This window comes from Eumetopias jubatus, unplaced genomic scaffold (genome assembly GCF_037043125.1).
Source record: "Eumetopias jubatus isolate StellerSeaLion01/CBP00866 unplaced genomic scaffold, mEumJub1_p1.0 scaffold_7, whole genome shotgun sequence".
Taxonomy (NCBI): domain Eukaryota; kingdom Metazoa; phylum Chordata; class Mammalia; order Carnivora; family Otariidae; genus Eumetopias; species Eumetopias jubatus.
This window is the reverse complement of record NW_028274813.1, coordinates 26396159-26406495: the sequence shown is the minus strand read 5'-3', so window position 1 is coordinate 26406495 and position 10337 is coordinate 26396159. Positions and strand designations below refer to the sequence as shown.

General features: G+C 45.0%; 1 protein-coding gene across 1 annotated transcript; it reads right to left on the bottom strand.

Annotated features, from left to right (window-relative positions):
• Positions 1–342: 342 nt before the first annotated feature.
• Positions 343–10143, bottom strand: ERG28 (ergosterol biosynthesis 28 homolog). Its single transcript, XM_028096582.2, has 5 exons — positions 9943–10143; positions 7255–7417; positions 4364–4454; positions 1229–1347; positions 343–1096 (listed from the first exon to the last, which is right to left on the bottom strand). The coding sequence occupies exons 2-5, from the start codon at positions 7385–7387 to the stop codon at positions 1017–1019; spliced, it is 423 nt and encodes a 140-aa protein (XP_027952383.1). The 5' UTR covers positions 7388–7417; positions 9943–10143; the 3' UTR covers positions 343–1016.
• Positions 10144–10337: the final 194 nt, after the last annotated feature.

The window sequence follows — 10337 nt, the reverse complement described above, 5'->3', positions numbered from 1 at the left end:
TTTCCATGGTCAGGCAGCTGTTTCTTCTGCGTTGTTTTCTGTCTCTGCTTTCTCAAGAATCTGTTTCTTCCTTAGGAAGAAAACAAGAAAGGGTCCTGACTGTTCAGTTGTGAACTCAGAATCTTGAAGGTGGGGAAGGAGAGACAGACTGGACTTCAGGAGAAATGAACAAGTGGTAAGAGGGGCTGGAGGCAGCCACGTGTGCCCGGGTCCTTGAGCTGTTCTACTCATTACGGTGTATTTGATCAGCAAAAAGCTGTGATTCTCCTATGCAACGGCTCGGAGAGGGGCAGGAGTGCTCTTGGCTTAGGGGAGGTCAAAGTACAAGGACTGATCCAAGCAGACGGTTTTTCTATTTATTACAAAATTCGTTACACAAATACAGCTGACCAGAAGGTCTAAAAACAACCCAGACTCTTCCAACCCTGATCCACTTGTAGACACAAGTATATGAGCCATGCTTACTCACAGGGGAGCCCTTCTTAGAAGGACTGCCTGTTCATCGGATGGTTCAGAGTCTTGGGTCCAGCAGCAGAGAGGAGCCCAACCTGGGAGGGCAGCCTCCTGAAGCAGCCCTTGGGGGCAGCTGCTCTGGGTGACACAGCAGCTGTAAGTTTCATAGTTCACGTGTTCCCACCACACAAGTCAGGGGAAGGGATAAAAAATAAAAGGGAAAAAGCAGAAGGCTGGAAAAGGGATCCTGGAAGAGGCTGTAGGTGGGGGAAGGGCACACAGTGGGTTTCTGAGGTGCTGGAAATTTCTTGATCTGGGTGAAGGTACAGAATATTCAGTCATTTAAAATGATTCTTTCAATTGTACGTACACAGTATATACTTTTCTGTATGAAGGTTAGATCTTAAAAATTTTTAAATGTAAGAAAAACCCCAAACCTAAAAGGCTAGCAGTGGTAAGGGGGCTCAGGATGGTACAGAAAAGAAGAAATGAAAGAGGAGGGAGGATGAAGGAAGGGGATGGCAAAGGTGGAAGACGAAGTCTTGGAGGTGGTAATGCCAGCCTCAGTTTCTCTTCTTCTGTCTGGATACTGGTTCTACTTCTAGGTACCGGAGCCCAGCTAGCATACCCAGGATTGAGAAACCTTAAATAAGAGAAAAGAGAGGTGGCTGACATCAGCACAACACTTTCTTACACTCTCGTATGTCTGCTCTCCTGCCCCCAGCCCTAGGGTGCAGTTCCCATGGGAGCCCGGGGGAGGGGGTCGGATGCTTACTTGCCACCATCAGGGGGGCCAGGACGCCAATTGTGGGAGCTGCGGTCCCAAAGACAAACAACTCAGAAAGGAAGTGCCCCAGGGCGAGGAGGAAGGTCCAGAGTGTGATGTGGTACAGCCTACAAGGGAGCAGACAGAAATGGGAACTGGAGGGCCTGCCCGTTCAGTGCAGGGGGGACAAGCGCGCGCACACACACACACACACACACACACATCCAAACCCAGCAAGTGACTATGGCTAAAGGAAGAGAGACTTGGGCCCGAGAAAGACCTGTCTGCTCGATTACACCAATTTACCCTCTACTAGGGCAAAACCAAAGGTTTCAACTGCTAGACTGAGAGGAGAATGGTCTCAGCATCCACGGTGGGTCTCCAAGTCGTAGCAAGGTGGTGAAGCCAGCCACAGCAAAGCAGTCTGGTTTATGGCACGCCTAGCAGTATAGACAGTTGGGGATCAATCATACTTACAGATTCTACGTAATCAAATTGGCTTGGCTCTGTAGTCCAAGCCCACCTGATAGGTGTTGGGCTAGGGGCTGGTCAATGCTCATAGGATGGATGGCACAAAATGAAGGGCCTGAATGCAGCATGAGCACCGAGGACCTCTCTGGGGCTTTTAGATGCTCTTGCCACACGGGCTGTTATTTTGTGTCTTAGCCTAGGAGCATGATCAGGTGGAGGACACAGTGATAACCTCATGGGAAGAGAACGTGTTCCTCAGTTTTGATGAAGAGGTGGAGAGGAGATAGGTTATAGGATGACTGACCACTTGGATTGGAGATTTATTTTTTTTAACTATGAAATTTAAAAAATTCTGAAATATTTCAAACGCACAAAAAATTGTTCATGATAGAATACTATAATTAAGCTGTATGCAACCAATACCCTGGCTCCATCCGATCCGGATGTTTTGACATTTTTGCTTCAGATACTTTTTTCTTTTTTTTTAATTTATTTTTCTCTTTTTTTTTTTAATAATTTTTTTTTAAAATTTATTTGACAGAGAGCGAGACAGCGAGAGAGGGAACACAAGCAGGGGGAGTGGGAGAGGGAGAAGCAGGCCTCCCTGCCGAGCAGGGAGCCCAATGCGGGGCTCGATCCCAGGACCCTGGGACCATGACCTGAGCCGAGGGCAGACACTTAACGACTGAGCTACCCAGGCGCCCCCAGATACTTTTTTTCTAATAAATAAGATATTACAGATATCAGTTAAAGCATTCTATGTAGCCTTATCCCACCCGGATCCCATTCCCCTGCTCCCCAGCTCCCCAGAAGGAACCGATACGTTAAATTTGATTTTTATCATTCCTGTGCATGTTTTTATACATTTAGTAAATATGTATGTATGGCTGTTGATTTTGAATTTCTGGTTAGAGAGGAAATAGAATCAGAGTGTATGTCAGAAGAGCACTGACCAAAGTCCCAGGTTAAAAAAGGCTAGAAACAGAAGTCCGCATTTGTGGCTATCCTGTGTTGGGAGAAGGGGACATGAATGGGTGATAATGCGGTAAGTCGCATTCCAAAAGCACAGCAAATGAAAGCTATACCTCTTACACCTATCAGCAATTTGTCATGGTAACGGTCTTTAAAAGGATTATTTAATTCTTCCTCCCTCCCTGTCAGCCTGAGGGGTAGAGCAGATATACTAGTCTCATTTTATACTTAAAGAGACCAAGAGGCAGAGAAGGTAAACAGCTGATCCTTGAACAACATGGGTTTAAACAGCATGGGTCCACTTATATGTGGATTTTTAAAGATAAATTGCAGTACGCTACTGTAAATGCATTTCTCTTCCTTATGATTTTCTTAATAACATTTTCTTTTCTCTAGCTTACTTTATTGTAAGAATACAGTACCTAACACATAAAATGTACAAAATATGTCTTAATTGACTTTCTTATCAGTAAGGCTTCTAGTCAGTAGTAGGTCATTAGTAGCTAAATTTTGGGGGAGTCAAAAGTTATACACGGATTTTCACCTGTGGGGAGCCAGCACCCCCAACCCCCATGTTGTTCAAGGGTCAACCGTATAATGAACTTGCCGCTACAAAAATAGTTACTAATAGAACTGAAACAAGAACCCATTTTCTTGTTTTCATTCTTGGGCCCCAGGCTGTTTTCACTAAACCATACTGCTTCCCAAAATATGTGTCAATGTAGAACGAGTCAAACCATAGTTTCAAGTTCAAAAAAAATTTAAAAAAGTTGGAGAGATCACAGGGTTAATATTTAGCCCTGCTTCAAATCCCACTTGAGTCAGTCTTCCTTAGTTCAAATTAACTGGGTCTCAAACATGTAGATCTGCAAACTCGGGAATGAAAATCATTACCTCCAAGGGCTGCTAGGATTAATCAAGGTCAGGCAGATGAAAGCTCCTGGCATAATCAGAGGTGCTCAGTAAATATCATTACCTCTTCTTTCCCCAAATGCTAAGGGCTTCGATACAACAGAAAAATATTTTAGTGTGAAGTTGACATTTTGGTGGCCTTAGCCAGTGACCTGAGCAAACTTTGCCCTTTGACTGTGGGGAGGATGGCTAGAAAGAAAGTTCGAGCCCCCTCCAGTGGTCAGCACCGGTTACAGCATGATATGGACAAGAGGCTATGGTTGTCTGCCAATGTTCCACCCTAGTCTGAGTACCCTAGAGAGGCAGAATATAGGAATCCTGGGTTCTCTTTCACCCTCACCTACTGACTCTGCATAAGCATGCAGCAGTTTACCTGTGGGTTCCTTTTTTCATGGATTGTGATTTCTGTTCATTCCTACTTCTTAAGGAGGAATGTGAGAATAAGGTATATGTGGGCGGCTGCTCTAAAAAGAACACACTCTACTTCTTTAGTAGCAGAAAGGCTGATTCTTTAGTAAAGAAATAGAGGGTATGATGCAGGCCACTAGATCATGACACTACCAGCTGCTGTTGCTTCCACAGAATTTTCAAACTTTAAAGACCTGTGAGGCCTATTACTTTTTTTTTTTTTTAGGCCTAGAAAGAACAGAACCTATTAACCTTTTATTATCCACCTTCTAGGCTAATGTATGAAAATTATCAGGTCTCCAAGGGGAGGACCACACTGGGTTATGCCTAGCACATGACTTCCCACGAAAGGACGCTAAAGCTCTTCCTTCCCTTACATACGTCTTGTTGTGGATGTCGATGGCACAGAGGCAGCGAATCACTGACGACAGCAGTGTCCAGATCCCAAAAGTCCGAGCTTGGAGGCCATTCACTGTAGAGCAGAAAAAAGCAAGAGTGTTGAGAGGGGAGACTTAGGGTTCCTTCCAAACTCCTCTTAGGTCACTGGTGGTTCACGGGAGGCAGGCTGCTGAGGCTGAACTCCCTTTGGCTGGGTGGAAGGGAGGCTTGGCAGCTGCATATGACAACTAGCAGGAATGGAAGGAATTCCACAAGGAGAACTGCCCAGCTCCTCTTCAACTGTTTACAGTTGGGCGGGGGCATTTCAAGAGTAGAAACCCAACAAAGAGCCCACTTAGGCAATCACTCCTGACTGTAGCAGTTTCTACCTCTGTCCTGAAAGCCACGCTGGTGCAGGTGAGGTCCAGCATGTCTGGATCAGGACAGGTCTGGGGGAATGTTGTAGACAGTGGGGCATCAATACGAGGTGCCTAGGAGGTCAGTAAACTTTCAAGGCTGAGGCAGGAGAGAACTCAGAAATCCTGGGACATATCTAGATGCTCAATCTGGTCTTGAAGAGACTTAAGTCTTCTCCTGAATCCAGATCTATATTATTTGAACAAAGCCCATACTGGGCAGGTTTCCTGTGCACTTGGTACTGGAACAAAACACTGCTTCCTTGGTGTTTGCTAAGGCCACCTCACTCTTGGTGAGCTTTGTTCTGGTACTGCTGTATTAAATATCTTGTCCTGAAAGTATTGATCACAATCTACCATAGCAGTGGTTCTTGACCCTGGGTGTTTATTAGAGGCAACTAAAGAAGTTTTATGAAATTACCAAGACCTGGGTACCAGACCAATTAAATCATACTCTTTGGAGGTAGGCCCTGAGAGTAAGTATTTTCTAAAAATACTTTCTTCCCCGGTGATTGTAATGTACAGTCATTTATCTAATGCATCCTGTGGCAAGGGATGCCGAAACAGTGAAAGCAAAGCTACTTCCTTTGCTGGTCTATTGAGCAAGAGAAATTTCAAGGACAAGACTGGTAACTGAAAGGTCTATTTTTTTTTTTTTTTAAGATTTTATTTTTGAGAGAGAGAGAGAGCACACACAAGTTGGGGGGGGAGGGGCAGAGGGAGAAGCTCTGAGCCTGATGTGGGACTTGATCCCAGGACCCTGGGATCATGACCTGAGCTGAAGGCAGATGCTTAACCAACTAAGCCACCCAGGTGCCCTGAAAGGTCTATTAATGTTTACTTGGGCTTTAAGGATTTTCCATCCTTGGGAAACCACACAGTGATACCAATTCCACAACTGAAGACTTTTAGATGGTAGTAAGGTGAGAAAAAATTCCACATGCCTACCAAATACCTAGTGGTTGGCCACAGAAGGCTACATTATAAACCAATTTGATAGCTCTTCTGATGAAAAGGCTGAGGAAATAGCTCTAGTTAGTGAGATACAAAAGTGGAATATTTCACCAACCCCTAGGCAGGTTAGGCATCAGGTGAAATTCTATGGGATGCTCCAGAACACTATCATCAGCAGAATACCATGAGAGCCTCCAGATTATGAGGGGGGAGGCAGTCTCTATATTTCTGGGCTGGAGAGAGACAACCCCCCCCCACCCCCCAACACAGTTCTTTGGCTCAGCTCTATGCCCTTGAGTGAACCGCATAACCCCTGGGCTTCTCTGTCAACTTTAAACTTAGAAGACTAGACCAGATAATCTCTAAAATCCTGTGAATCTACACAGGATTCCTGGACATCAGAGGGCAGCATTTGAGGAGGAAAAAGCAGAACTGTCCTACCCACTCTTTCAGGTACTTTACTCCTATTGAGCTTTGTTCAAAGTGAGCCTTAGCCTACTTAGATTCATTTTGTATGGAGATGTTGCAGAAAAATGAGCTAGGTCAGAGCCCGAATCTGGGTTAGCTATAAATGTGACACAGAATTGTCAGCTGCGTGAAATGGTGCTGCAGCTCAAACACCATTATCCCACACATCAGTGCAAGGAAGCTCAAGCTGAAATGTGAAAATATTCTCAGCAAGGGGGCTCAAGGAACTGGGAAAGGCCACCAGAGGCCTTCTAAGTTTCACTCTGGGAGGCCAGCTCAGAGGAATTCTGGATATCTTCTCAGGGACTCTTTATGGTTTGGGAAGACCTTAGGTTAGTAACTCCCCATCTGCAAAACAGAATAAACCATATGTGGCACAACCTAGCTTCTGAAGAGGGCTGAAATCATATGAAAAGCTTTTTTACAGCTTTCTAGTGGGGCACTCCAGAGTCACCAAATAAGTCTCTCTTCTCACTTGCCCTTGTAATACTTTTTGTGTTGCCTGTAATATAAAAGGACAGTATAAAATGGATGGAAAGGTATTCAGACAAGCTTTGGAGGAAAAAGGGCCAAGTGCTATCCACAAAGTCTGTTATTCCAGTGGCTACCAAAGGGTAGATTAGCCAGCATCATAATCTCCTGGGAAGTTACGAAAAAACAGACTTGGGCCCCACTCAGGGGTGGAAGTTTCAGGAAATAAGTTTGGAGAAGAAAATGGGCACCTGTGCTGTGTGTGTGTGTGTTTGTTTGTTTTTTAAAAGATTTTATTCATTTATTTGAGAGAGAGAATGAGAGAGAGAGCGAGCACATGAGAGGGGGGAGGGTCAGAGGGAGAAGCAACTCCCCACTGAGCAGGGAGCCCGATGAGGGACTCCATCCTGGGACTCCAGGATCATGACCTGACCTGAGCTGAAGGCAGTCGCTCAACCAACTGAGCCACCCAGGCGCCCTGTGTGTTTGTTTTTAAACTTCCTAGCTTGTTCTTAGGGACAGCCTGGTCTGGGAACCACAATTTGGAGCCACTCCTATGAAGGATATAGTTCTCTGATTTCTTACCGAGATCTGGCTTGCCTGTGTAGAGCTTTTCATAGAGAAAGGTGTGGTCTCGGAAGCTCTGCAGTGTGTTCCCCATGGCTATGATGGACACCATAACCAGCCAGCTTCGTAACACGTTCAAGAAACGGCTCATGACTTCCCTCCAACCTGAGAGGGTTTTTGCCTTGGGAACAAAGGCCAAAAACATGAGACAGCAGTTAGCTTACTTCAACCATAAGCTCTCTGACTTGGGTAGTTAACTTGTGTCCCACTCCCGAGGGCTATACTAAGCTTATCTGGGCAATCCCTTCATGAATTCCTTTCTAAGTCCCTGAAGTTGGCCCACCTTCAGTTATCTTAACGTACTATTCTTACTTCACAGGGTTAGCACACTGCCTGGATATTTGCCCTAAACCAAAGGATGCTAACATTTACCTAGAGTGAAAAAGGCTAAATAACGTAGTGGCTAGAAATGGAAAAGCCGGCCAAAAATAATGGAGAAAAAAAAGGGAACAAAGAGGAGGTGTATGAATATTACGATCAGGTAATAAAATGGACTTCTGTGTAAGACTTAGAGAAATTGGTCTTGATATTTAGCCACACTAGTAGTGGTGAATCAACAGTATACTTTGGCACAGTACTTATTTTTGTCTAAGCAACTTGTCCACAATGGTAGCCTAAATCAGAACCCTTTTCTCTTGGCTGGAATCAGTATTTTAATATCTTTACTTCTAGGCTAGTTTTTTTTATGTCATTCCCTTGTGATCCAAGTGGCTCAAGGTGACTGTAAATCTACTAACAGATACTTGCCTGGCTATTGATGACAGACACTTTCAAGCCTTATGCATTTGAGTGGAATCTATGGAGTGAGGGCAATATTTATACTCTCAAGTATTCTCTACTCTGGTTCTCGAGTAATTCATGCTCTATAAGCTAGAACAATATAAAAGCTAAAAGTAAATAAACTGCTGTGACTTGAGAAGTAGCATGAAAATTATGTGGAGAAGGAGCCAACAATGTCGGCGTTGGGTTGCAAAAGAAATTACGATAGCTAACAGGTATCGGGCACACGTATATGTCATGCACTGTGCCAAGCACCTAACATAAATTATCTCATTTAATCCTTAAATAAGGTGGATAGGCAATATTACTATTTCCATTTGACAGATGAGGGTTGGCACAGAGAAATTAAGTGATTTGCTTGAGGTTACACAGCTAACACATGGCAGAGCTGAGATACAAACGATGCTCTGCAATACTGTCTCACTGAGAATATTTTGATGAAGTTTCTATTTTTAAGGAAGACAAGCACACTATATCCACTTCTGTCTTGAAGTTGTATACAAAATACAATTACATTATGTACTTTTTGTTTTTAAAAAAGCTTAGGTGAACCCTTGAAGAGCAATGATTTCAATCAACTTGATCTATTTTCTTAAAGATTTTACTTATTTATTTGAGAGAGAGAGAGAGATAGGGAGGGAGAGGGGGAAGCAGACTCCCCACTGAGCACAGCCAGATGCGGGGCTCGATCCCAGGACCCTGAGACCATGACCTCAGCTGAAGGCAGACACTTAACCAACTGAGCCACCCAGGGGCCCCTCAATCAATTTGATTTAAATAAAACTCATGTAAAGGATTTAATAGAACTACTTCTCATCTTCACTGTAGTGTTGTAGTTGTTTTTTTTTTTTTTTTTTTGGTTGTCTTTTGTTTTCCCCCACAGTATCTGTTGTCAGGTTGACTTCTTGAGCCTGAAGTGGTGATAAACCATCGGGCTTCCTTTGTCACTCTGACAGAAGTTTCAGTTTGGTCTTATGCTACCCAGCTGAAATAAATATTAAAGTCAGACATGGCCTAAGACAGTGGGAAGCACTAAAAACAAAACAAAACGAAACAACCAAAAAAGAGCTCTAGAGGAGGAAGCGGAATCCCTCAGGGAATGGTAGGTCACAACAATGGACCTCACTGAAGTCCAGAGAGAATAGAGCTTTACCGGAGATCAGAAGTGGTCAGGGCATGGGCCAAGATCCCCCCCCATCCTCCTTATTTTTACCATTTCTCAATAGGTGACTCAGGCTTTCTCCTCCCAGAGTCAGAAAAGCCATATGGATGGCTCCCCTCTTTGAGAGAACTTATGCCCATTTCATGGAAGCTCTTAGAAATCCCAACAGATAGCTGATGAGGGCAGAGCTTGAGCACTCTTCCTAACTGCTCTACCAAATCCCTCAATTTCCCTAAATAGGGCCTCCTGAAGTTTCTAACATCTATTCTCAAATTTTGTCCTGGCCTGGCCCAGCAAAGGTGTTAAAACTAGTCAGGAGGGAGGTTCCTATCCTTCCACAATCATTTTGTAGCTGTGCGACCCTGGGTGAGAAATCTGCAAAATGGAGCTTTAAAAATACCTATCTCAAGGGTTACTGTGAGAATTACATGAGAAAGTGAAAAGGTTCCTTGCCCTGTGCTAGGCTCCTAAGTGGCTGGTCATTCGTTCCTTCATTCATTGGTTCCCCGAACCTACCAAGCCTTCTTCATTTCCATAGTCCCAGCTCCCCCTTCTCAAGGTCTCTCAAGCACCCTGTTCCCCCAAAAGGTTGCTTCCAGGGATCTTCCTTCCGTCTCACCTCCATTTTTCCAGACTGTCCCTATCCTATCAATCAGATGCGACAAAAACGCCTCCCTCCCTCTTCTCCCCCACACTCTCCGTACCTGGTGACTGGACCCCCAGCACAGCAGCGGCAGCGGCAGCAGCAAAGCCCCAAAGCAGATGCGGCGAGTAATCCACCTGAGCCATTTGTCCTCGCCCCCGCCCACAGCCCGGCTCCAGGATTGGGTCTTCTCCGTCAGTCCTCGCTCGGATTGGCTGCTCCGGTTTTGCTCGAGCAGGAGATGGGGCGTGAACCCCTTTACTGCCAATCGGTGGTTGCCGCTGCCCAAGCTTCACCCCGGGTAGCGCCGCACACGCAGTGAACCCTCTTGTTGAACGTGTCGGAAGAACTCCGGGTGTGGAGTCAACCCTTTAGGAGTGGAGGGAAAAAGAGCGGAAAAAAGAAGTCTAGATTTCTGTTGAGGGCAAAGCTCTGCGCCCGCGCTGCGCGGCGGTG